This window comes from Lutjanus erythropterus, chromosome 8, assembly GCF_056507025.1.
Source record: "Lutjanus erythropterus isolate fLutEry1 chromosome 8, fLutEry1.hap2, whole genome shotgun sequence".
NCBI lineage: Eukaryota > Metazoa > Chordata > Actinopteri > Lutjaniformes > Lutjanidae > Lutjanus > Lutjanus erythropterus.
Window position 1 is genome coordinate 15,409,125 of NC_139324.1, and position 27,685 is coordinate 15,436,809.

General features: G+C 38.2%; 4 protein-coding genes across 4 annotated transcripts; 2 read left to right on the forward strand and 2 right to left on the reverse strand.

The window, feature by feature from the left end:
• Positions 1-8,369: 8,369 nt before the first annotated feature.
• Positions 8,370-9,597, reverse strand: kctd12.1 (potassium channel tetramerisation domain containing 12.1). Its single transcript, XM_084724018.1, has one exon. The coding sequence runs from the start codon at positions 9,562-9,564 to the stop codon at positions 8,701-8,703; it is 864 nt and encodes a 287-aa protein (XP_084580144.1). The 5' UTR covers positions 9,565-9,597; the 3' UTR covers positions 8,370-8,700.
• A 2,485-nt stretch (positions 9,598-12,082) lies between these two features.
• On the forward strand, positions 12,083-16,891 carry acod1 (aconitate decarboxylase 1). Its single transcript, XM_084724662.1, has 5 exons — positions 12,083-12,408; positions 12,620-12,781; positions 13,752-13,841; positions 13,932-14,131; positions 15,848-16,891. Exons 1-5 carry the CDS (start codon positions 12,397-12,399, stop codon positions 16,806-16,808), a joined length of 1,425 nt encoding a protein of 474 aa, XP_084580788.1. The 5' UTR covers positions 12,083-12,396; the 3' UTR covers positions 16,809-16,891.
• A 550-nt stretch (positions 16,892-17,441) lies between these two features.
• On the reverse strand, positions 17,442-22,090 carry LOC146322629 (glutamine amidotransferase-like class 1 domain-containing protein 3, mitochondrial). Its single transcript, XM_084724661.1, has 4 exons — positions 21,860-22,090; positions 20,622-20,793; positions 20,179-20,377; positions 17,442-17,969 (listed from the first exon to the last, which is right to left on the reverse strand). Exons 1-4 carry the CDS (start codon positions 22,052-22,054, stop codon positions 17,774-17,776), a joined length of 762 nt encoding a protein of 253 aa, XP_084580787.1. The 5' UTR covers positions 22,055-22,090; the 3' UTR covers positions 17,442-17,773.
• Positions 22,091-22,519: 429 nt separating this feature from the next.
• On the forward strand, positions 22,520-27,381 carry cln5 (CLN5 lysosomal BMP synthase). The gene is made up of 4 exons (XM_084724663.1): positions 22,520-22,721; positions 24,303-24,477; positions 25,486-25,711; positions 26,746-27,381. Exons 1-4 carry the CDS (start codon positions 22,615-22,617, stop codon positions 27,231-27,233), a joined length of 996 nt encoding a protein of 331 aa, XP_084580789.1. The 5' UTR covers positions 22,520-22,614; the 3' UTR covers positions 27,234-27,381.
• Positions 27,382-27,685: the final 304 nt, after the last annotated feature.

Below are 27,685 nucleotides of genomic sequence, written 5' to 3' on the forward strand. Positions count from 1 at the left end.
CCTGTCACTCAAAGTGGGCAAACCCTTAATGATGCATAACTTGAAGCCTTAATGTAATTTAAGTTATGTAAGTTAGTTATATAAAGAATGAACAGGAAAATTAGCAATAGAGACCAAAACCAAGTTGCAATAGAGTCAGCTTCCAGATGAACGCAAACCAACCCCTCAAAAGCAGTTCTGGAAGTGGACTTCAGATGATACTCTTCAGTTGAGTCCTGGCTTAGTTTATTTTTTGTACTCAGCTTTGATGTCTGTGTATGCTTCAAAATAGCGACACCAAGAAGCTTCCTTTGGTTTTTGTCCATTCATTTGAGAGAGAGAGAGCGTGCAGCTCTGTGCCATCAAGATAGAGACTGAATAGTGCAGGATGCAGCTATGTTCTCAGAATGTGGCCTAATATTAACTTTATTCTCAATATTTCAATTTTATTCTTAAAAAACAAAATAAAAAAAAATCTCCCTCCTCTCTTTTTGCCTTAAAGTTGTCATAATACTCCATATCAGTATAGTTAACATTCTATTTGTTTGGTTTCATTTCTATTCTATGTATTTCTATTCCACTAGTTTTTTTGCTTCTACTTGTTTCTATTCCCCATATATTCACTGCGAAACCCTGCTTTCTTTCACAGCTTTAACCCTGTACCCTGTTTGTAAAGTACTTCGTATCTTTGTTTTGAAAGGTGCTTTAATAAATAAAGTTATCATAAGTCAGTTTTCTCCCACTCTTGCTGTTGTCCTTCAATCTTTGACTCACTTTGCCGCACAGCCTCCTTTCTTTGTTCTTTGTTGTCCTGTCATCACTCACACTGAAAAACCTGACAACCCATTTATTGCATTTCTATTTTACTGAAAAGATAAACAGTCATGGGAATTTGAAATAACCGTCATTGTCAGTAAGTCGTTTGTGTTTACTATATCATGCTATGTACAGTATAATGTTATAATATTCCCAGTACTCCTTTATTTTGTATCACAATTAGCAGCATCACCACAACTACACTAATATTACTTATCCTGTATCCTGTTGTTTTCTTTCTATTTTTTCTCCCAAATAAGAAATACGTGGTCAGAACAATGCATTTATAGTCAGACATGGGATGAAAATATCCTTTATAGTCTTTATATCCAAATAATCACCCATCAAATATTTGTGACTAAGCACTTAAGAGCCAGGTGAAGTCTTGTCTCAGCAAAGCATTGTCAGAATAAAGATACACATAAATAAAATTACACTGGATACTGGTAAAAACAAAACATCTTTAACCCAAATGGGCTCTCATTTGGGATTTCTTATCATTTAATTCAAATTACACAGATAACAAGCGTCCCCGGGGAGGTTTAAAATCCTGTTATCTCTGTAAACTGGCTGGAGTGTATTAATTTCTACAAGAGCACAATGTTCAGCAGTGAATGATAGCCTTTGCTGCACATGTTTGAGTGGGTTTCCTCCCACAGTCCAGAGACATGCAAGTGGAGACTGTAAATTGCTCATACTGAGTGTAAATGTGGGTGTGAGTCAGTGATTGTTTGTAGGCTGATATCTAGTGACTGATTCAGCGTGTTTCAATCGTTTGGTCCAATGAAAGCTGGTACAGACAACAACAGATAATTATTACATCAAAGAAAATTAATATGAGCTCTTGAGCCTGATTTCAAATTTTAATATCATTTAACTTTGAATAGAACATGACCATGCCAGATTTGGCATGATGATTATTCAAATTCAAATCTCAAGATCACTAGATGTATTAATTCAATTGAACACCATAATAAACAAAATCTATTGAGAATGGGTTTGATTGGACATGTTTTATGAGACGTCTTGTGTTTGTCTTGATTGGTTTCTGATTATTCTTTCTTTTCAAGGACATAACACATTTATTTAAAGCAAAAGATCAGCTTGTTGAAAATCACCTTCCTGTTTGACAAAGAATAATTTACACATATGAAGGCGTGTGACAATATCTGAGCTAATAATGTACACTGTCAGATACATTTGAGTCAATCAAGTCTTACTGCAGATGTCTGTGCAGACTCATCGCAGCTGCTGCTTCCGTGCTGTGTCATCCATTTGGATTAGGCAGAGTAAACTGCATAGTCATTTGGGTACATGTCACATGTCTGCCAGGGTCATCTGTTGTCTCATTTTTGGGAGTCCAACTCAGTGAAACCACCAGTAAACTTTAGACTTTGTTGAAATACTGAAACAAATAACAGAGCCGATCTCTTGGTCTTCAAATAAACATGCTTCCCCAAATTGTGATGCCTGACACCAGATCAGCGCAGTCTTAAGCTCATAATAAATAAAAATAATAGACCATAAACTTAATTACAGCTACTAATCAAAATGTTTGTGATTAAAAAGGTGTTACATTCAAATATTCTTTTCAGGCTGTAAACAAATCTTCTAAATTTCACAATGCAACATCTGACCTTAGCCTACACACTGCACTTTAAATGACTTATTAAGCAACTCAAATTGACAGAACACTTGTATATTGACAGTAATGAAGAATTAAATTCTGCTCAATTAGCAAATGGAGCCTTTTCTGATACCAGAGAATATATCAGTAACATTAAATAACACTGCATGGAAATATTTTACAGTGTTTAAATTCTTTCACAGTCTATAGATGTAAGTCTTCTGCTTTTTTATGATTGAAATGTCATCTATCGGCCTATAGATGAAATTCATCTTGAATTGAAACAAGAAACAGACTTCTCAGAGTAATATTATTTTAATGTTAAACTGCATGGTGCATATGACATATAAGAAAATATTTCAAGCCCCATTGACATGTCCTTATTAGCATATTTTTAATTAACATTAACATCATATTTAATGAAGAAAAGTTGGGGGGAAAACTGTACTTGGGACCTCTGGGATGTTGTTACCTATTATGTTAGTATAGTAACATAATAGTCAAAAAACAAGCATAAAAACCCTGTAAACCTGCATCAATCCTACCTAAGCTATTCATGTAGGCTAGCCAACTACAGGCATAGTGAGAAAATTATATCAGGTATCTAATGTTAACTAAGTAGCAATTACATTAACTAACATACAGTTACATACCTTTATCCTAGGAGCTGGGGAAGGGACTACACATCATTGTTCATAAAACATTTTTTACAATGTACAACATGTTATGAAGCTTTCGGTGGTGCAGAATTTCTAGACATCACAAGATTAGATTCTGTTCTGTTCAGTTAGATTCTTCATTATGCTGATTACTCAGATTGCCCAAAATGCATCTCATCTGCTGAGCCTATAGATCACATTTTAATCATAAAAGTTAGGAAGCAACATTGTCGAGTTTCATACAGGCCATATGGGGGTTTCCAGTAGAAAAATGGAGACTAGTATTAACTTTACAGACATGTCTGCTTTCACGTGTCGTGCTGTGGCTTGATGGACTTTTTATCTGAGCTAAAAACAGTACATAGATGCACTGAATGTTTCAGTGCATATATCCTCCTATGTTGATGCATGACAAGCACATTTTGTGGGAGGCAATGCATGTGCAAATATGTGCCTGTCTGCCTGCAGCCAACAGCACAATAACTAAATTCACCTCCATCAAAACAGGATTTACTGTGCACATACACACAATATATACATATAAACTGAGACATACATTCACTTGCATGAACAGGATCTACAGACAATTAAAGCCAACAGCTCATTAACAGAATACACAGCTCTCAACCACGAATAGGAAAAATGCTGGAACCACCTTAACTGTTGTCACAAACAAAGCCTATAACAGTTGACAACAGCCGTGGTTTCACATATAACAAATACAGTAAGAATTAAATGAATCATAAAATGATCTCACCTTATGCAATTTTTGTATAAGTAGGTTGTGTATATGTATTTTTTTTTTCTGGGTGTAAAATCAATAAAGACTGATCAGTTCAGTTCAGCCATGAGAGAAAGGTGCCTTGAGGCATTTTAGAGTCATCTTATTCCTCAGTACATTTTTAATAATAAAGAAATTGTCCACCAAAACTATATTGTCCAGTTTATATAGCATTTCTTTGTATCTACTGCCACTTCTAATAGGATCAAAGCATTGCAACAGTTTCCTCATCTCCTGCTTTCCTGATCAATTTCCTGATCTCTGACATAAGTGGGCTGATACACCTGGAGGTGATGTGGGAGGCAACATGTGCTGCTCCAATAACGACTGGGTGAGTAGTTTGTAAAGACAGTGACATCCTACCATTCAGGGATACAGGTTCTGGGCTCAGCGCACCATAACGTGACGAGCTATATGATCTATTTACAAAATGTTTGTGTTTACAGACCCTGTTACTGGCTCTACAAGCAACCCGGCCCACTTGGGATCTTCCTGCTTCTTTAGATTAGCTACTCTCGGCCTGCTCAAGATAAGTATCATGAAATCAAACCACTATTAGGTGATGAGCATCATCACAAAGTTGCAGTGCATGATTTGTTTAAAAAAAAAAAAAAGACAACTGGCTAAAAATGGAAAGGATGAACTCTGGCTAAAGTTCAAAGGTCACTGTGACCTAACAAAGTATGTTTTGGGCCATAATTCAAGATTTCATACAATAATTAAGTCAGAAAAATCCATACAAATGTCTAATTTATGATGAGATATAACATTTTATATCCAAAAGGTCAAAGGTCAACCTCACTGTGGCATCATAATGATCAGCTCTCTATCAGTCCTCTGTCCCTCTCTGTAAAAACAGAACAGTCTTTAAGTGAAGGCAGCATGTTTCTCCCTGAAAATTAGTCGCTGGAACCATACATGTCAAAAAAATGAAAATGTCCCTTTTGACAAAAAATACACATAATACATACTAAATTCCTTCAAAGTTTTCACTACATATATTATATGAGTGTGAACAGACATCGATATGAACTGCAACAGCACAACCCAGTCCAAACGGAACCAGTCTGATGTATTAACCACGTGAAACCTGAGGATGTTTCCTCTGGGAGGATGTCCCAGGACCCCCACAGATTTTACATCTGGTCAATCAGCCCCTGATGTGCTGTAATCCCACCAGTGGCTCTGAATGTAAGGCCTTTTTTTTGCCATGTGTGTTTGACTGAAACACATAATCCAGGGCTGGCTGTACACTGGGCAGTGAAATAATTCTGCTCTCCCATCAGAGGTGCACCAATCCACTCTCCATTCACCCAGAGTCCCTGGCAGACTGGACCCTCCTATTTGTGTGCAGCTGGACCCTTTCATTATTTACACTTGAAATGATAATGACATCATGTGTGCACAGCTGCACTATTTGCATCCACACGGCACGCAGCTGAATTCGTGTGACAAAATGGATAGGTGGAAACGGATCCTCCTACAATATTTACATGCTAACTACATTCAGATGTGGAGGTTTTCTGCTTGGCTGATTTAATAACAGGGCAAAGCTGAATAGAAAATAGACACAATGCTTTGAAATGGCAGTTTACAGGAGTGACAGACTGAGTCAGAGCCAAGGAAAGTTCATGGTCAGGATTTTGTACATCAGTCGTAAACACAGCGAGTAGAGCAGGCACATATATGATACACAAATACCAACAGAAACTCGGAAATACATCATTTATAACAAATCAAAGGTCTTAAGAAATCCCAGTCGGGTAATGATTGGCGATGCCACAACTTTACATTGCCACCCATTTTAAAACATTAATGCCTGCTGCCCACAATCAACCAGAAACTATGTTTTACATGAGACATGGAGCTGCACGCAGCATAGTGAGTGCACAAAAAGAAGTTCCTAACTCTTAGATGCATTAGTTGATCAATACCTAATTGGCTCGTTTTCTTGCAGTATCTTTAAAATGAAAACTTTTTATCATTTAATTTTCCAGGCATTCCTCAAAAGCTTTGATATGCCAATTTGGCAGTCAGGAATATTTTGAAAGTCAAAGTACCACTTAAAGTGATATTTAAATAACCTTCTTTTTAAATTTGATCAGTTAATCAATGCAAATATATATATGGTTCGGGGGCCAATTTATGTTGTCTTGTATAAATGTATACTAATACAGTGATTTTGATTTAAATTAATTTTTCAGTAAGCAAAAACCTGGTACTGGGGTGTGCTTATGAAACACGTTCAAACCATTACTTGGATATCTCAGCACTTTTTACATGTAAACTTTTATGACTAAGTATTAAAGCACACTTATTAGAATGCAAATCTCCACCAGGCGACACACAAAGAATACATTAAAGTAATTAGTCTCCAACACTGGATCCTGTCATCATCTCAGACATTTATGGGAAGTTTTGTCATAAGAGTATGAATTCTTGAATTATGGCCAAAAACATGTTACAGTGACTGTGACCTTTGACCACCAAAGTCTAGTCCATACTTGAGCACAAGTGGATGGATGAGATATCATGCACAAGAGCGGGATGGATGTGAAGTCACAGTGACTTTTGACCTTTAATCACAAAACTCTTATCAGTTCATCCTTGAATCCAATTGGTCATTTATGTCAAGTTTGAAGAAGTTCTCTCAAGGCATGCTTGATAAATCACTTTCATAAGAATAGGATGATCCAAAAACATAATGTCTCTAGCCATGGCTGTCGGCTAGCTTACACCTGATGGAGATAATAAGCATTTTTCAGATTTTCTGTTGTAATTTGTGTGAGACTGTCTTTTTTCCTCAAAAATCTCCTGTACTAAAAAAGGCATTTTGGTAGCATCATATTTAGGCAATTTTCAGAACTTCTCCTTCATACAATTCCTGAAGATGTTTTTTTCTGACATTGAGAACAGATTGAGGACAGAAAATCTGTTGAGTTTGTTTATGCCACAATTTGTGTGAGGTTGACTCTCACTTTTGGGGTAAAATATCTGAACTATTTCAGCTCTGTGCAGCTACTTCTGGGTTAAAACAGTCAGTGTGACAGATTGTGTTGTGCTGGCAGCTTCAGTGCCATGATGGGCTGAGGTTCCATCTCTCTTTGAGGCTGACTCTTTGATTCCCCACCGAGTATAAAAGTTTAAAAGGTTGGAGGCAGTCAGATGAATGCCAGCATGTCGTTGCCATTCTGTACACTGTGCAGATGTTAAGAAGACGATAGGATGATTGGAAAAGGGCTGAGAAGCAGAGTATAAGATTTTATTTCATCTGAACATGTTTAACAAATACAACTCTACCAAGCAAGCACATACACTTACAGTCCTGTCAGAGATAGAACTGCTATAAGAACCTACAAGATAATACAAAACTTGGCCGAACATGTGATCAAGCAAACCTAGAAGTTACAATGACACTGAATACTAATCGTTGCTTGTCAGTTCTTGGATCCCGCTCAATTCACACAGCACTGAGTCAGATATGACTGAAACACTGACATGCAGTTGATGGACACAGTGGCATTTTGTTAATGTTTTTTCTACATTTTTGACGGGTGTGTCAACTCCAATGATGCTCTGCTCAGTCTGAACATCCAAATTAGAGCTGCAACAATTAGTCAATTAATTGAATAGTATTTTGACAATCGATTAATTGTTTCAGTCATTTTTCAAGCAAAAATGTCAAACATTTGCTGCTTCCAGCTTCTTATGAGGACTTGCTGGTTTTCTTTGTCATTTATGACAGTAAATGAAGAGCCTTTTCGTCTGGATTGTTGGTTGGAGAAAAGGAGCAATCTGAAGACCTCACTTTGGGTTCTGGGAGTTGTAATGAACATTTTTCACATTTTAACAATTTTTTGACATTGTTAGGCCTAAATGATTAATTGTGAAAAGAATAAGCAGATTAAAGGAGAAACCTGTAATAATATTTACTGTAATAAATCATAGAATCACTGCAAAATGTCATCAGAGATTAAGGAAACAGGCTAAATTTAAATACTTGCTTCTCTGACAATGTTACAGCCAGCATGCTTTCCCTTGAAATTTCTATTGTGGTCCATAGCTTGTGTTATTGTTTTCCTGTTTCATGTTTATTAAAGTTCAGACTAATGCTGGATGAGTGTCAATCATTAATAATCTTTTAAAAGGAGTACATGTTTATGACAGCTAAACTGAGCAAAATGTTAATGGAGTCTGGCAGGCAGTGAGACAGGCAGTCACTGAACTCAAAGTCCAGAGTGTGTATTTTCAGAGCAGTGGGCTTTTTGTTTTCAGGAAACAGGCTTAGCTCTACATTGACAGACAAGTGACAGTTATAAACAGCTGATCAACTTACAGTGTAGGACTCATCCTCGCTTGTTATTGTCAAATTGGCTTGTTTTGCACTCCTACAGTGTTCCTGAGGCCTGCCTGTCTGAGGAGGAGGGGGCGGGAGGAAACAACTTACTTCAACCATAGACTGAATATAAAATAAATATGAAACCCTATTTAATATAACATATACGGCTTCAGCTCGCTACTCGACTGCAATATTAATTTTTGCACACCCTTTAATTGATAATAATGAAAATAATCATTGGTTGCAGCTGTAGTCCAAATTTTGCAATATTCTCTTAACAATCTGATAAACTTGTTTGTGCAGAATCTGTTTAGGGACGTTTTGTGTCTCTGGTTCAACCACAGAAATAATAATACTGCTGTTTGTCTATTCTTAGAATAATGGAACAGTCACTCGTCCTTGACAAACCATTCAACAAGCAAATCTAATACTTTTTTAAAGACATTCTAGATTATGAAATGTCTATTTACATCAACAGGGACAACATGTTTGCTGTTTGTTATTCCCGACAGAAGACATATTCAGTGTAGCTTGTCCATATTTTGTCCTCGTTGGGATCGTTGCTGGTGTAGGCGCAGGTGCCTGTGGAACTGCAGGCCACCATGTGGAAGCCCGCCTCTGTCAGCTTGTCAAACGCCTGCTCTAGAAAATTATACTTGAGATAGTAGCGGGACGTGTATCTCTCAGGAGGCCTGTCCGGGTCTCTGCTCTCGTTCAGCGTGTCCCCGAAGACTTCTTTGGCCAGAGACGTCTTCCCGCACACCGTGATGCGCGCCACTCTCCTGAACTTGGCGTCGGTTTGGATGTCTCTGCCGATGGTGTACGAGCCGCGGTATCCCACCGTGATATAGCCCGACTTTCTGGAGTCCAGGGACGGGGAGCGCATGGCCCCGCTCACCGACATGGTGCGTAAATTCTCGCCGGAGGAGCCGCACTGCTGCGCGCTGTCCTCCGTGTCGCTCTGGCTGATCTCCTCACTGATCGAGTTGTCCTTACTCACCCGCGGGCTGAGACGTTTGGCCAGGTCCCGCAGCTGGAAGAAGTCAGCCTCCCTCTGCAGCCGGCTCTTCTCCGGGAAGTAGTCTGGGAGGACCAGGTTCAGGTCTCGGAGGTAATCTAGGATGTAGCGGAACAAGAAGCCGTCCCTGTCCAAGAAGAAGCGCCCTTTGCTGTCCCTCGCCAACTCCTTGGGTGACTTCTTGCTGAACATGTTCCACAGCAGCGAGTCTGGGACCGCGACGAGAGTTTTGTGTCTGGTGACATAAACCTGTCCGCCGACGTTCAGCTCGATGATCTCTGAGAAGAGACAGCCCGGTGAGTCCCCGCAGCTGGACACCCCGCGCTCCGTGTCGGCCAGTGCCATCTTCTCCGAGCCAGCCGCTGCACTGCTGTGGGAGCACTGAGCTGCTCACTGGCAGTCAGAGGCTGTTTATGAAGCCTGGGCTCACCACGTGCGCGAGGGCGCGTGCGTGCAAGAGGGGAGGGGGGGGTTGAAACTGACATTTAACTAAAACAGGACTGTCCTGACAGAAATACAGTTCAGGTCTCTGTCTCTGTTTTTGTGAGAGAGATGGAGAGCAAATCCGTATTTAAGCATCACTTAAAGCAAACCCACTTTTGATTGTGTGTCATTTGTTTTTATTCCTGTCCTGTTCTTCATGAATGTAAATACAAGCTACCTTCTGTTATTATAGTATTTAATTAATGAGATCGATTATATTTTTGAGATTTTTCCGTATCCCACAAGGAACAGAACCAGAAATCTTGCAGCTGGCCAGAGTGATTCCTTGAAATCGAGAAATGGTTGGAAGATATGGAAAGAGTGACACCCATTGCAACTGTGATGGAAATGCAGTCATCTTACACACACACACACAAACACACACACACACACACACACACACAGAGAGAGAGAGAGAGAGAGAGAGAGAGAGAGAGAGAGAGAGAGAGAGAGAGAGAGAGAGACTTAACCATGGAACAAGCCTTTGAAGAAGTGAGGACTGGAAAGGAAATATCACAGTTAGGCCTAAACCAGGAGTTCCTAAACTTTTTCGTGTCAAGGATCCCAACAATGGAAGCACATTAGACCAAGGTAGTCGGGAAAAGAGTACTGAACATCTGTACTCAAGTGCAAGCAAAACTTGTACTTGTAAACTACAAGTAAAACTTGTACTTGAGTGTTAAAAAAACTAGTTAAAGTAAAAGCACAAACAATTCTTATCAAAAAACTATTTAGAGTGTGGTTTTTGAGCAGTTTTAATGGGGGACCCAGCTGGGGCCAGTTCTTTTGTCAGAGGGTCACATTCAACCCAGTTGAATGTAGTAGCAGTATACAAAGTAATAACGCACAAACGAGAGCATAAAATACTATGATGGTACTTGTTTCAGTAACAGTATTTGTCTCAGTACCACATCATGCAAGGAGTACTTAATTATCAGTATAATTACAGACTTGAAAAATACTCAAGTACAAGTACCCCCAAAAAATTACTTATTTACAGTAATTCGATTAGTTCATTTGTTACTTCCACCCCTGAACTGTGGACCTCCAGTGAGAGGTTTGAAACTAAATTACAATCAATCAAACCAACCAACCCTGTTTCTTCCTGGTAGCTCCCACTTCAAAAAATGTGGTAATCATTCTATCTCTGATTTTGCGGGGGACCCCCTACAACCCACTCAAGGATCCCTGTTGGTCCTCAGACCCCAGTTTGAAAACCACTGAGTCAGACAGACAAAAGCAGAAGCACTCAAACATGTCGTTTGGAATTTCTAACACTACGGGAAACATTGCATCAATTTCTGCCTGACATTCTCTCCCAGGAAACTGATTCAAAAACAAAGAACCAGAAACAAAAATGCAAGGAATTCAAATTGGTGTGATCCTGTTACTTAATAAATTTACAATAAACATTAAGGTGTCCATCAACCAGTCAGTTATCAACATATGTGAATGGGGTGTGAGGATATGTCAGGGAAAAAAGTTTAGAAACCACTGTGTTAGAAGTTGTTCCCCATTTGTCTAAACACAAACTTACCAGGCTCCAGCTGTCTTGAGCAGAGTCATCAGAAATCTTTTGTAACCTCCCAACTGAAGTCAAAGATGCTGGGCCGTACTTATTATTTTCACAGCTGTTTAGGGGCAGGCATTTCTTTGTCATGTGATTATCGTGGGTGATTTAATTGTGACTTGTGTCATTTCCCAGTTCAAAACTTCCCATTGCAGACAGCCAAATTTTCATGTTCTGACGTCTCAAAAATAAACTGGTTGTGAAAGACTGCAGATAATTGCTTTGTCTGATTTAGTAATTAGACCCAAAATGAAATCTTCTTACCACCATCTGATAAATATTATATTCTCACAGGTTTAAAAATAGGCAACAAAAATACACCATGGGATCCCTGATTATTTTTATTTTTAATTCTCTGATTTTCCTAGTACAGTAACATGCTGGTCTGTCTCAGAGGCAAACATCACAGGAGTTACACTTTAAAAAATTATGTTGGGATTCTGGACAAAAACTGTGCCCTGATAATAAATACAATTATTCTGTTAAGTAAAATATTTTCCCTAAAAAATATATTGCAAAGTCAGTTTTTTAGGAAAAAAAAAAATTGCTAAAAACCAATATTTTGTAATGCAGTGCAACATAATATATGGGGAAAGATTTGTTTTAGTCAAGAGTCAGACTGTATAAACCTCCAAATATGTTCTATCTGTTATATGTTTATCTAAGCTTCAACATGTAATAGTACTATAAATCTAATTATTCAAATTACTAAAGGAATACTTTCAATTTTTTGTTTTGTTTTCTTTTTGTTTCTTCCATTTTGTCTAATTGTCCTTTTCTTTTTTAAGGTTATATTGTTGCGTATGTTCTGTGTGCTATTAAATAAATAAAAAAAACAGGAGTTTCTAAACCTCTTTGAAATCTCAAGCTATAGCTTTAAAGCTCAAGCAAGCAATTAAAACAAAGCAAAAGCAAGAGATTTTGCAGATTTGCCAATACGGTCTCTAAATAGGGGAAAATGAATAAGTCGACGTCCAGTCATTGTGAAACTTCCTACTTCTCATCATGTTGTCTTTGTGCCATTTGGGAAATTTGGAGGACCAGCCTTCAGCCAGAGAAATAACCTATAAAAGGCATCTGCGCTCTGATATTTTGTCACTTGAAGACACTGTTGTGCTACAACAATGCTACGTAAGGTATTGCTGTTTTCTTTCATGCTTGCATATTTTCTTAAATTACATTTTTTTCAATATTTCATTATATGAGATTCAGTCTAGGTGCTTTTTGGAGGGCGTTTTTGAGTTTAGAGACAAATACATGCAGTGACTTTTCAGCCTGACTAGATCTTTTACAACTGTACTGTCTGCGGGGAGGTTTTTGACTGACTGGCCTTGTTTCACCTTTCAGGGTATTACAGAGAGCTTTGGAGCTGCTATCCATGCGCTCAACACCACTCAGCTGACAGATGGTGTGATTAACAGGAGCAAAAGGATGATGCTGGACACCCTGGGCGTGGGGCTGTTAGGGACCAGGACAGCTGTCTTCAACAAAGCTCTCAAGTACAGCCAGGTACTGTAAACTGCTTGGAGTGGAGGCACACTATACCTTTGTACTAGGCATGCACAATGGGCCAGTAATGGGAAACTTATATTACTGTTTATTATTCTGTTAATGAAAATAATATCTGATTTGACTGATATAGTCTTAGCACTTAATTTGAATTCTTAGGAAATTTTCTCTGTGAAATCCAAAGTATATTTATGAGGTTTTTGATGTACTTTACAAGAAAAAATAGCCCTACACCTTGGCCTTTCTTACCCTAAGGTGTGCATGAACCACAGGTTATATGAACTCATGTTTTAAAATACACAAATGTGAAATTATCAGTTATCTTATTGGTATCAGCCAACAGAAGCAGATAATTATCAACACCGTTATTATAATTAACTAAAACTAAACTAAAAACTAAATTTAAGTGTGGAAAAAAGTTCAGTGAAATGCAAATAAAAACAAAAACTAACTGAAACAATATTTTGTACAAAATTTCTTAAAATAAAATTAAGAAATTTTCCTTTGTCAGTTTGGTCAAATTTGTCAACACAACAGGCATGAGGAGGAGGCATTGGTGCACATGTTTATTTAGGCATGTCTACATGAGTGTGACTCAACTGCCTAAACTTAAAATAAAACTAACAGACTAAAACTAAACTGAAAGTAAAACTGAAATCCCTAAAAACAAAACATAACAACAAAATTGAACAAACTGAAAATAAACTGAATTTAAAACAAAAAAAATAAAAACAAAATAAAATAGAAACTCTCTATTTATACTCCTTTATACTCTATATCCACTATGTCTCTGCACTGAATCAGCGTCAACTTGTGATCAACCCAGTCATTTGTCTGTGTTGATCTGAATATAAAATACTAAGCTGATATAATCCTCTTCATGCTGCTATTCATAATGTTATTTGTTGCAACCAGACTTGCATCCATAATTAATTGCACACTTATCCTCATATATTGTGTCTGATTGTAGCTGTTCGTTTCTGAGGAGAGGAGCAGCGTTTGGGGTAAATCAGAGATAACTCTTCCTCCTCATTTTGCTGCATTTGTCAACGGCATTGCGGTAAGCTTGCACAGATAAAAGCATCATAATCTATTGAAAGCATGATATGGTTTGGTTGGACCTCTGATTATCCGATCTGTTTGCTAATAGGTTCACTCCATGGACTTTGATGACACTTGGCACCCTGCTACTCACCCATCAGGAGCGGTGCTACCTGCCCTGCTGGCCCTGGCAGAGTCACTGCCCAGCCAGCCCTCTGGTCTGGACCTGCTGCTGGCCTTCAATGTCGGCATCGAGGTGCAGGGCAGACTGATGAGGTTCTCCAGAGAGGCATACAACATCCCTGAAAGGTGAGATATTTAACAATGTTAACCAGCATCGGACTGTTTTGAGTTTGGGTTAATGCACAGATTTTCTGTCTAATTGTAACTAATTGCAAGAGTTCCAAAACAAACAAGGACCCCCACAATAGATGCACATTACACCACAGACCGCTAATAACAAAGGATTTTGTCTCAAAGAATCCTCTCTGACTTTATTCTTAGGTTTGTAGATAATAAAGTCTTTATTGTCAATGATCAAAATGGATCACTATAAATTACAATGAATCAAAACAGCCAACCCTGTTCCTCCCCTTGTTGTTCCAGCTTTCAAAATATGTGATTAAACTTAAAATATTCTGTTCCTTCTTTTCTTGTGGACCCCCCACCCATCATGACCCACCCAAGAACTCCTGTTAGTCAGCAAAACTCCAGTCTGAAAGCACAGTTAATGCACTCTGGATTCAAAGTTAAAGTGTTGATTCAGCCAAATTACAAAAAGTACAACACCTACCTCTAGTGGCATCTACTCATATATACTGTTTTGGTTTTACTTGAGGTTTCAGAGGTGAATGGATTTTCACTCACAGCACTGAAAGATTACATTAAAAAAAAAAAAAACAGCTGGCAACATCTGACCCAAATGGTATCAATAAAAAAAATATTGGCAGCAAAACCACAGCAAGGTTTGTGGATTATTATTTTTAAAGACAAACTACTGTTGAGTTTTTCAAAAAAGTTTTTTGCTTGCTGCGAGCACCATAAATAGTGCCAGTAGAAATCTGAGACAAATGTCTCCCAACCTGAGAAAAAAAAAAGTTTGAAAAGGGTGTCAAAAGGTTGCTTTTTTTAACAGCCCCAACATATGATTATTCATAGACTACATGTAACCCCAGCTATTTGAATGTGACGCTATGTCCTCTTGTTTATGTCTATTAATAGCTGTGGTAAATATGTGGTTGTGTCCAAAAGTCAAAATTTTCTAGTTTTCAGTTGAAGGCCAGATTTAAAAAGTATTTCAGTTAGATATACCTCTAAATCCACATTATTTTGCACTGGGATTAGTCTCTAGTTATGAATGCAGATACATTCTAATGACTAACGATACTACAAAAACGGTTTGACAAAGAGCTTAGATATTTAAGCATGTTGTGAGAAAGTTATGTATATTATGCCACTGGAGAGACTATCACATGTACTACAATGTCTCCTCGAGGAGTTTGTAAGGGACTGCTCCCCAGTGGTAATATACCTGAAGGAGGAATGCTTAAGAGTAGTATGTCTGGGGACAAATATAACAGGAAAACTGTTGTAAACTTACCTGGTTGTGATTGTCATTGCCTACTTTTTTGTTTATGTGTTTATGTTCTTGTTCTGTGTTATTATATATTTGTCTGAACTATAGGTCTCTGTATTGTTACTTTAATATTGAAAAGTAAATAGACTAATTCTACCAGAAGTATCAGAACTAGATCTCCAACAAACAGTTATCTTCATAACTGATTAATCTGCCATTTATTTTTGTGATCAATTCATCAATCAGCCCAAGGTGATGTCCTTTAAACCCAACAATATTCTGTTCATTATCACACAAGAAAGAGAAAAGTAGCAAACACGCCATTTCAGAAACTGAAACCAGTTTGTCATTCATGTTTAGAAATTACTCAAACATAATGCAGTGTAATTAATAAATTGATCCTGATGTTGTGGTCATCTTTCCTCCTCTTTGTTTCCTGACACTCTCAGGTTCCACCCTCCCAGTGTGGTGGGGGTGATGGGTAGTGCTGCAGCCTCAGCTAAGCTCCTGGCTCTGTCCCCTGCACAGTGCAGTCATGCTCTGGCCATCGCGGCCTCCTCCGCCGGGGCTCCCTTGGCCAACGCCGCCACACAAACCAAACCTCTCCACATAGGAAATGCAGCTCGGAGAGGCCTGGAGGCCGCTCAGCTGGCACAGATGGGTCTGGAGGGGAATCCAGCCATCCTGGATAAGGACTGTGGGTTTGGGGTTTACTACAAGGACTACAGTCCTTCAGCATGGGCAGATTCTGCTTCTAGTGACTTTAAATGGATCCTGGAAGATCAGAATGTGGCTGTGAAGCGCATTCCTGCTCATCTGGGGATGCACTGGGTTGTGGATGCAGCGCTAGCAGCCCGTGCAAGGCTTGAAAACGCAGTTGGGAACTTTGACCTCAGTCAGATCAGGCAGGTCACACTTCGAGTGCCTCCATCCAAATACATTGACTGCCCATTTCCAGCCACAGAGCACCAAGCCAGGCACTCATTTCAGTTCAACGCCTGCTCCGCCCTGCTGGATAACAAAGTGACGGTGTCCTCCTACTGTGAAGCTCAGATTAACCGGCTTGCTCTGAAGCAGCTGTTGTCCAAAGTCAAAGTTGAGACCCCTGAAGGTAACCAACCCAGTTTTGACAAGATGTACGCTGAGGTTGAGGTAGAAACTCATCAGGGGCAGAGGCATGTGGCCAGATGTGATACCTTTTATGGCCACTGGAGGAAGCCACTGAGTCAGGAGGACCTGGTGGAGAAGTTCAGTGTTAACGCCTCGTCAGTGTTGTGCACAGAAGGGGTGGAGGGTGTGATTGATGTGGTGGGAAACATAGAGAGAGTGAGACAATGCTCAATCCTGGGTGCATATCTGAGAATGACAAGTAATGAATACGAGCAGATGTACAGCTCAAGGATTTTGTGAATTCAGTGTTTGACAGAGCCAGTGTACATCAGTGTGAAGTCATTTATAGGGGTGGTCAGCAATAGTCAGCTGATTACCTACACTAAACACACTAAACAGAGGTCAGCATGCCCCCACTTTGGGGAAGCAGAGAGGAGTACCAGCACAGACGGGCTCAGCAGAAAAATATATTATAGCCATATATAAAGGCCCTGCTAAAAAATCAACACCCGTATTCTATATTTAGAATAGTTTCTCTGCTTTACTTTGCCATCACACAGCCTTTTCTGATGGGAAATCACATTATATTGCAGATTATGCTCTCTTCTTACCAACCAGACTCCATGGGAAAAATATGCAATTTTACTTGCAGAACCTGGGACTCAACTGCTGCCTCGATCAGTTAGTTTGTGTGTGTTATTGTCTGACTTCGGTGAATCTGAACTAACTTTTTAAAACACCAAAGTCACACAATAAAACAAACAAAGTAACTGATTGTGGCAACAGGAGACCAGCATCTCTCATGCTCTATGGGGTAACATAACAAGCCTCCTCATGTGATCCAAACTATCCCTTTAACAGTTTAAACTTGCACAAGAATGAAAAATCATAATGTAAATATTTTATACTCAAAATAAAAGTGAACTGAAAATGTGAACATTTACGTTTTATTGCTTATTTGTACAATATTATATTTGCTGTTGATTTTCTAAACTCTGATCAATACTGACAGATCAACTGCATCAGAATATAATCTGATAAGTTTGAGTCAAACAGAAATGGTTTCAAATAAATCAGACTGTATAGTCCATATTACTACTACAAACATGTATATTTTAAGAAGCTCTGGAAGTGCTTTTGATCAAGAAGTTGCTGTTAATCACTTTATAATGATCTCAGTTCAGTAGGCAGGTATCGTTAAGCTCACTAAAACAACAGTCTGTCATTCTTTTCTGTTTCCACCCTCTTTTTAAGAGTTAGTTGAATCAAGCAAGTTTCAGCACATCCTTCACCATCGCTCCGATTCCGTCAAATATCTCATGTATCGGAGCGTTGCACATGAAGGCAGAGGTGGTGACCAGCTTGTTCTTCTCGTCCACGTGGCTCTCGCTGACACTCTTGCTCACGTGCTTGCAGCCCAGCTGGTTGATGGCTGCTGCAGTGCCAGTGGTGTCGGGGTACCTGAGAGGGAAAAAAAAAGAAGCAACACAATGTTTAGTTACTTAAAGGGAATCAAAGGTTTATTTATCACAAACACAGACTGTGTGTGTGGTGAAAAAAAAAATGTGGCACAGACTGTGTCTTGAAAGACAAGTGTGGGGAAAAGTAATACCAATAAAAATTCTAAATGAAAGACGAAAAACAAATGTGAAAATGTTAAATATGCATACAATGTGCCACAATTTTAAGGCTGACAATATGATAAAATTGTTGTGAAAATATGCAAATATTCAGGCTTTTTATGGTTCTGTAGACAAGTGTGCTTGGCTTCCAGGCTACAAAAATAAGAGCCAGCAGTTTAGATTTTATTGACTTAATTAAAAAAAAAAAAAAAAAAGGTAAGTACACCTAAAATGTCACTAATGATCCAAATTAAACAAAAATACTGCGTGCTTTACACAACTATAGTAAGTACAGTAGCTAAAAGGTCAATAAATGGTAATACATGTTTACATCTGAAACGTTCTGTAATAATTTTACCACTTCCCTTACTTTTCTTTTCCACATAAGATTGTCTAACCAGGGTTTTTTTCTGACCAGCTGTATTTTTTCTGTCAGACTTATTGATTGCCATTTTCCCCAGATCTTAATTAATTTGGTGAGAACAAAACTTATGATGATGAGACCTCTTAAATTCACACTGATTCATGTTAATACATTACCATGATCTTATGGTTATTGTCCTTTAGTGATTAGAAACACTGAAGAAAGCATTCATTCTGACTCACCCCAACAAGCTGCTACACAATGTGTAAATCCCCTGACAACCTCGCTGATCGGGTAGCAATTCTAGTAGCTCGAGCCCTACAGCAGTACTGGTGAACGGTGAAATAGTGACAAACCAATAGAGAGACGAATTGCCTCCCCTTCCTTTGGAACAACATGAGAAAAAATATGAATGGTAGTCTCCGACAAGAGACAAATAATTTTTTCATCCTGTCTGAATTGTACCACAAATTAGACATATGTTTGCCAATTTAAAAGATAATTCAAGTCAAGAAAGTCGCCAATTGTCATAAAACTGTTGAAGTATCAGATTGTGAAAGTCTGTAATTACAAAAGACTAGACACCCAGTAGTCGTGTAAGTGATGTCACAACTTTCTCGCTCCAAAAGTTATGGTTCTTGCTCATTCCTTTGCTTCCCTGCTGATAAAAGGACCAAGAGTCACTGCATGAAACATTTAAGAAGATAATGTTACAATGAATGGCAATATATATTGATGATGTAGTGTTTCACACAAAACTGAACTATGACAAACTAAAACTGTCTTTACTTGTAAAACGATCTTTTAAACAAGAATATGTACAATTTGTGGCACAATTCAAACAGGATCAAACAATTATTTCTCTCTCTTCATTGTCTACAGTTCATATTTTTCCAAAGTGAGGTCCCATGGTGCACACTGGAAGGGGAGGGACTTCAGCTCTCTATAGGAGCAGTACTTCATTGGACTGATGGCCTCCGCTCCTAAGCAGTGTCTAGACTGACACTTGCTTTAGATGCCATCAGAACCAATTAACAATATAGAAATATATATTTCTTTAAATCAATGTAGCAGAATTAGCCTGGGAACCAAACAAATCTGCTGAGCTCATGTTAATCATTTATTCTGGCAGACGCCTGGCTCGCCTCTCCATTCAGGCAGATTTCCACCAGCCTTGGATCTGGTCAGGCCAACACACAGTTTAATATGGAACAAGTTCTATACAATGATTGACAGAGGAATGTCACCGGTCCAGCCTTAAAAAGTCAAATGTCACATTAGAGTCGGATGAAACCGTAAAACTAGGCAGTGCTGATTAAATGTGGATCAAGATTCTGTTACTGCACTGACTATTTCTCCCATACAATGTTTTCAGAAACATCTTTTAGTGTTCCATTAAACTGAAACGCAAGAAATATTGTCACCAGTCAGCCACCATTTAGTGCCCTGCTTGGACGCAGACCAAACATCACTACATCACGTTTCATGGCTCAGATATATATGTATAGGGAGAGAGAGAGAGAGAGAGAGAGAGAGAGACAGAGAGAGAGAGAGAGAGACAGACAGACATATACAAAAGAGTTTATACAACTTTTTTTTCACCTTCACCTATAAACAAACTTTGGCATGTAAAATCGGTAGAGTTCCCCTCCAAGATCTATCTCAGGTGCTCAGTTAGACTCACTTGTCGTCGTTCTCGAGGCCGACAGTGACCTCACAGCCAGGAAACACCTTGGCAGCCAGAACAGGTGAGATGCAGCAGAGGCCGATGGGTTTGCCCTCACTGTGGAACGCCTGCAGCATGGCCTTGACCTCGTCATTGACAGAGCAGTCCTTCCCCTGCACGGCCCAGGTACAGAGGTTCTTCGCTGCCCCAAAACCCCCTGCCAGACATTAGAAAAAACTAGATTAAATACAACAATCACAACAAAAGTGTATTTGACTGACAAGAAATACAGAGGCCAAGAGCTCGATCGGTTTCACAGAGTAAATTGTGGACATTTAAAGTGCTCTTGAAATTGAAAAAGCACAAAAAAACATTAAAGCACTCTTTGGTAGATCAAGGAGAGTGGTCATGAAGTAAGTGACTGAATCATCAAAGCTTGTAACAACACATTGTGACCAAACCTGGGAATATAATAGCATCATGTTCCTTCACACTGAGTTTAGACAAGTCCTGGATGTTTCCACGGGCCAGTCTTGCACTCTCCACCAACACGTTCCTCTTCTCCTCAGACGGCGCGCCTTTCAGGTGATTCACGACATGCATCTGGTCAGTGTTGGGGGCAAACATGTTTACCTGCAGTAGACAAAGAAAAGATGAGGACTCTCTTTTCATGACATTAAAAAAACAGCAGACAGGCTCATGCAGCACAAGATATAAAAATGAATGGAGTCCTTGATAAAGCTGTAACCTCTCATCCATGAGTAGATGCATGCTCTCTTCTTTTCTTCTTTTTTTCTGTTTGTCTTTTGCACTACCTTGAGCATCCATTGTCTTATTATTGATGTTGAAATCATGAACTTGTTAATTGCATTCTGCAAATAAAGCTATTAAAGTACATAATATTTAATTGGGTGTGCGCTGCATGCAAATGAATGGCATGTTAGGGCTTTCAGAGATTTGGATTGGAGCAATATGCACACACACACAAACATATGTGTGTGTGTGTGTGTGTGTGTGTGTGTGTGTGTGTGTGTGTACATATACACACACACACACACACACACACACACACACACACATACATACATACATACATACATACATACATACATACATACATACATATATTTAATCCTGACCTCCAATCAGCATGAGGGTGAACAGATCAGTGTTTCCCAACCCTGGTCCTCAGGGACCCCTGCCCTGCATGTTTTAAATGTTTGCCTGCTCCAACACAGCTGATTCAAATGATGAGCTCATTATCAGGCTTCGGCAGAGGCTTGATGACAAGCACTGAAACACTAGAATTGATAATGACTGAATTTTCATTTTTGGAAGAACTATCCCTTAAGGATGGAAACTCTTCTTCAGGATTGAGAAGAAGCAATGATATTGGCTCCTGAAATGAACATATGGGCATGTGAGTAATTTAATTGTTTTATTACAGACTTAAAAATGTGAATTTACGTGTAACAAACAAGGTGGATGGAGTTTTTATACTTAGTTTGCAATGTCTATTACAATAGCTGCATCAAACATTTTGCATGGTATCAGACCACACTGGAAGCTAACTCTAATAAATGTATAAAATGTGTCTCACACGCATTCTCCAGCTCTCCCCCTCACTCACACACACACACACACACACACACACACATACAGTGTTCACACTTGTAGATAAGAGCTCCAGTAAACTTACACTTGCACCTCCTCTGCTCAGGTGGACCAGAACAGCGGAGGCCTCGTGGATCTCACTGCCGTCATAAACTCCGCAGCCCGCCAACACCACCGCCACGCGTTTACCCATCTGTGTGCTGTAGTGACTCTGATTCACTGCTTGAACTGTCCTCAATGTCAGCAAATTACGACCACAGTGCTGCAGCAGAGTGAGCATGGCGGACTGTCAGCGAAGAGGGCACCCCTTCTTCTTCTACGCCTTTCAGAGGCGGGTCAAAACCAAGCTTCGAGGTGCTTTGGCGCCATCTTGTGTATAAACCTGAGCACTGCTGTTTCCCTACCGGCCAGCTGATGTTTTACATTCATACACGGGAAATAAATAAAGAGTAAATCAGTAAAATAGGAATAAATAAATCAAGTTGAAAGAATTGCAGTAAAAATAAACACAATATTATATTTTTTGTGTTTTAACTGATTTCTGACTTTATTAATAAATTAATTTCTTCACTTATTGAGTCTTTTTTTATTTTCTATCGTTTATTTTTATATTTCCACATCATTAATGATACATAACAATTATTTACTTATTTCTAAACGTATTCCCTCTTTTTTTTTTAACTCTGTAGTGTTACTTTCACGTGAATAACTCTTGTCATGTGATTTCGTTATCAACAAAACCATGTGACCACTGATGAGGAAGTGAGTTGAGAGGGGAAGGACCATGGGAAGGCTAACTGTCTAACGCCTGCTGTTTTCGTCTGTTTTTTAAGCTTGAAAATGACTCACACGGAGATTGTTGTGTGTTTAAAGCTGCTCCTGTTTGTTCATGTTGTTGTTGCTCAGTTCAGGACCGATGGACAGCAGCAGTGGCCTGTTCCCTACAGGTATGAACACACTAAACCTGCTTCTCTCCATGCTTACTCTACTGGTGTGTGTGTGTGTGTGTGTGTGTGTGTGTGTGTGTGTGTGTAACGTGAAATCATGTGACAAATGTTAGAAAATAAAGTATCTGTGGGGAGAAAATGTTTAAACTGCAGGTGACTCTTTATTGAAAAAGTTTTAAAACACCATTTTGGGTAATTATTCAGCCTTTCTATTTCTTATAATCAGTCTAATGTAGATGAAGAAGAAGTGACAGAGGACCTTTAGCTGATCTGAAACCAGGTTAACAACTTATGGCTGGTGCGTTCACATGACTTTGGAAACTTTGGACTCGAGAGCAGTCAATTTTAGAGATGAGTGGTATGGCAAGTTTTTAATTTGATTTTGAGGGGGGAAAAAACAGTAAAGATTGTAAAGATCACAACTGTAGGTATTATGTGTGATTTTTAATCTAATGACAGAAATGATGATTGAACAACAGAAATCACGACACAATTATAAACATTTCCAAATATGTATAAATTAAAAAAAATTAGAGGCATAATTTTATAGAATTAAATTAATATCTTTATAACTTTCAAGCCTCTGTTGTGGATAGGACTGTCACAATATCAGATCTTCACTATATGATTATCATGTCCTAAAGAATTCATGATAATAATATTAGTGCAATGTCAAGAAACAAGTTAAAAACAAGTGCTATCAGTCAAATTCACCTTGAAGTTTGTTTATTGTGCGTTTTGTTTTGTTTTGTTTTTTTGTTTTTTTGGCAAATGAATTACACTCAACTGAAATTGTGCAATTACACTTACTGAAATTAATTACATCACTGGGATCCATTTTCAGTTGAGATTTGACCAACCTTAGTACACTGACAATCTAAGACCAAAAATAATTTATTAGTTAATTAGTCCCAGTAGTCCATATTATCTGTTCCAGGTTTGATCAATTCCAGCATATTGTTTTTTATTTTAAATAGGACTTTGTGAAAAAAAAAATCCTTTTGTTTTCACAAACAATGGAACATTTTCCTGAATGTGACACTAACAAAGCTCTAGAGTTCATGTAAATGAGGAAGTCACAGTGTCCTCTGTATGCACTTTCTAAATTTAATTCAAATTCAGATATTTTATTGTACTCAGATTTTTTTATGCTTTTATTCTTTGTTGGTTTTGTTGATATACTGTGGTTTTAAGGAGGAAATTCATTTTATAGCTTTGTATGTTAAAATTGAAATTCTGCATTTGATGGGCTTTGATATTCAGTAAGCTACACTTAAGTACTGACACCCAGTTTAAAGTTACTGTTGTTTTATTGAAAATGGCGACAGGTTTCTCACAGACATAAGAATTTTGTTAATGAACAGACCGCGATGATACAGGAATTCCAGACACCCACAACTAGGGGTGCTGCGATATATCAGCATTGACAACAACCATGATACCTAAAAGATGAAATATTGATATAAGGTTAACAGTACATAAACAAACAAACCATAAACGTTTAATACTGGCAAACCATGTCACTGAAAAGCTTTTTTCTAGTTGCAGTAAAATGCTTTTCATTCGTCATGTCATCAACAGACGGTTTGATCGTCGCCCTGACGTGGACTCGTACTGTGAAGCTCTCTACCCGTTCTGTCCCACTGGAGACCGAGATGGACGGATTCCCTACATGAGGGACAGCGACGTCATCTCAGTTTATCGACTGCAAACACCTGTGTGGGAGTTCAAGTATGGAGATTTGCTGGGGAAATTTGTAAGTACATAAATCAAATAAAACATCTTGCTGTTTGTTTCTACATCATCATTGAGTTTAGAGTCTATAGAGTCTGGTTATTCTGCTGTATTAAATTGCCTGTACATATGTTGTAGTTCAGAATAAAACTACAAAAATAATTTATCTTTTACTTTTTTTGTCTCAAAGATGATCCTCTTTGTTGATTGTCTGTACATTTTTATTTGCTAATTCTATGAAATTGGCAGTTATTGTTACTATTTCCTTACTAGTTTTGATTAAAATCTAAGCAGTGATAGTTTCAAGTTGATGAATGATTGATTGATGTTTTAAAAATTCATAACATTAAGTAACTCACTCTGTGTTCTTCAGTTAACAAAACTGATAAAAAATACAGGCTTTGTCAGTGAAAATATTTGAATAAAATATTGAATTATTAAATATTTATACAGATTTTATGCTGCCAACTTTACATCTGACCAGAGACTACCGATACAAACTTGCATATTTACTCTGTCCCTGAGAAATAAATAAACAGACAAAATCTGAAACTAAAACTAAATGGTAGTTTTGATGAAACTTCAAAATCTAAACTAGTGTCATTTCAACTTAAAACAAATACTGAGTAAAATAAAAATTGGTAAATGAATTCATCCTGTGTTGACATATAGTTATCACAACTGATGAAAGGCTGATGAAGCTGATGAAAGATTTTGCAGATGAAAATATTTGGATAAAATATTTAAAAACTAAAAGCGGTGTTCCAGGGATAAAATAACAGTAATTAGCTCAGATATTTTTTATGTTGTTCATATTATCTGAAACTGAGATAAAGATACCACTGTGTTGGTGTAGATGGTAAATCATGTTATATCTCACATAGGCGGGTAATTAAATAGAGCAAGGCTGAGAAAGTAGAAGTGCAACTTGTGACTTTATTCATAGAAACACAGCTGTACAGCCTTACTTCCCCTCACGTTCACAGGCACAAAGCCAATAATAATAATAACGTCCTTGTTTGGTTCACAGCATATCATGCATGATGCGATTGGGTTCAGTAGTTTAGAGACGGGGACCAACTACACCATGGAATGGTACGAGCTGTTTCAGCTGGGTAACTGCACCTTCCCTCACCTCAGACCGGACGTCTACGCGCCTTTCTGGTGCAACCAGGGAGCCGCCTGCTTCTTTGAAGGCATTGATGACTTACACTGGTCACAAAATGGCACCTTGGAGAAACTAGGAGAAATCACAGGTGAGACTTTATGGGTGTGATCTTGTATCACATTAATGAGCCACACAGTTGTACCAAAGGACACGTTCCTTCATTATTTTAGTTTGTTTTGAGTCAGTCCCACATGTAACTTCTGCTGCTGTAAAAACTCACTAGTGCACCAAATGTGTGTTAATCCACAGCTGAAAATAGTCCCCAACAAAATGCACCTCCTGTATTCCTGCCTGGATAATGTTTGTTTTAAACTGCTGTGCCGACTGTTGTAGGGAATTACTTTGCTTTTTAAAAAAAATAGAACTCTATTTGTTAGTTACTTCTAAAGATTCACATCTTAAAATTAATCAACGTTACTTGCTCATGCTAAATCAGCCACGCAACTGTAGACAGCCACAAAAATCATATTTTTATTAATGCTGCTGCTGACTTGACTCTGTTAGAATACAGAAAATTGTCCGAAGATCAATTGAATCAGTTTTACTAAATATTTTTCATTGTACAATTACAGGACCAGGAAACTAGAACACAATGATTCTTATTTTCAGGCAATTATACACTAATTACAACGTACTAATAAATATTAGATTCCATGTTTGCCATATTCTGGCAATAAAACCCCCTAAATCTTACACACCGGACCTTTTAAAATAAGTCATGTAGTCAGTTGCTGGATACAAATTACATGACCATTTTTGTAATTAGTAACACAATCTAGAGAATTACAAAAAATGTAATATAATCTGAATACTTTTGGATTACTTCAAAATCAACATTGAACATTGACACACAGATAAAATGCATTTTGTGCATAGGGTGTATTCTTTTTGTGGATCAGTTGTCTGAGAAACTCTATGTCAGACACATTTTCTGAGAGTTAATGGAACTTTGATTATAATGAAAACAAGTTTCACTATTTTAAAATTGCTATATTTTAAAGATGTAGTCAAGTAATCCTTGACAAGGCAAGTATAACCTAATTATACATTTTTTTAAATGTGCATTTTTGCATTTTTCTGTTTTAAAATATGTGTGTTTTTTTGTTTTTTTTGGCCTTCCAGGTGACCAGTTCAATGACTTGGCCCAGTGGATCCAGGATGACAACGAGACTGGAATCTACTATGAGACTTGGACAGTTCGCTCTGACCCCAGCCCTAACGCCACAGTGTGGTTTGAGTCTTACGACTGCTCCCAGTTTGTCCACCGCACGTACAGGAAACTGACTGAACTGGGGGCCAAATTGTCCAGCAGAACTCAAACCAATTACACCAAGATCTACCTGTACAGCGGAGAGCCCACATACCTCGGCAACGACAGCGACATTTTTGGCCAGCCGGCTCTGAGGAACCTGGCAGAGGACATCCGTAAATTTTACTACACATTCAGACCACACCAGTCGATTATAGACTTTGCCATCAGCCTGCTGGAGGCTTACAAACACGTTATCATGGAGAAGAGCTTCTACCTCTACTACAACTTTGAGTACTGGCATCTGCCAATGAAGCCTCCATATGTGCGCATCACATATGAAGAAGTGCCTTTACCTTAACAGAAAACTTTTACTGCAGGTTTTACAAATAATAAAAATTATTCTTATTAATAATTAATCTGTTTTTTGTTTTTCTTTTTTTTTCATGACAGGATTGTCCAAAAGCCAAAGATATTAACTATAATTGTAATAAAAACAGAGAAAAGAAGCAAATTTGTTGTTTTTAATTTTGCCTTTGCTTAAAAAGTAACTTTTTCAACCTGGACCCTATTTTCAAATGTGTTTGTGTATAAGACATTGTCCAGATAAGGAAAAACGCATGTTGATGCAAGGCACAAATGTAAATGTGTATTTTTAACAAAGAAAGGAATAACTTAATATATTATATATTTGCGAAATTTACAAGAGGGATAAATAATTAAGAATTTGTCATAGATAGCATTTCACCTCATGAACACAAAAAAAGGCAGTCTGGGGCTGGAAAACATTGCTGTCTCTTCAGAGTTATAAAC

Bases quoted from the DNA above. Each gene is read 5' to 3' on its own strand.
- kctd12.1 (XM_084724018.1), bottom strand. From the start codon at position 9,564: ATGGCACTGGCCGACACGGAGCGCGGGGTGTCCAGCTGCGGGGACTCA.
- acod1 (XM_084724662.1), top strand. The intron at 12,782-13,751 runs GTACTGTAAACT...GTCTGATTGTAG, and splicing joins AAGCTCTCAAGTACAGCCAG to CTGTTCGTTTCTGAGGAGAG. The intron at 13,842-13,931 runs GTAAGCTTGCAC...GTTTGCTAATAG, and splicing joins CATTTGTCAACGGCATTGCG to GTTCACTCCATGGACTTTGA.
- LOC146322629 (XM_084724661.1), bottom strand. From the start codon at position 22,054: ATGCTCACTCTGCTGCAGCACTGTGGTCGTAATTTGCTGACATTGAGG. The intron at 20,378-20,621 runs GTTTGGTCACAA...AATGTCTGGCAG, and splicing joins TGATGCTATTATATTCCCAG to GGGGTTTTGGGGCAGCGAAG. The intron at 17,970-20,178 runs GTGAGTCTAACT...TTTCCCTCTCAG, and splicing joins GGCCTCGAGAACGACGACAA to GTACCCCGACACCACTGGCA.
- cln5 (XM_084724663.1), top strand. From the start codon at position 22,615: ATGACTCACACGGAGATTGTTGTGTGTTTAAAGCTGCTCCTGTTTGTT. The intron at 22,722-24,302 runs GTATGAACACAC...TGTCATCAACAG, and splicing joins CAGTGGCCTGTTCCCTACAG to ACGGTTTGATCGTCGCCCTG. The intron at 24,478-25,485 runs GTAAGTACATAA...TTTGGTTCACAG, and splicing joins GAGATTTGCTGGGGAAATTT to CATATCATGCATGATGCGAT.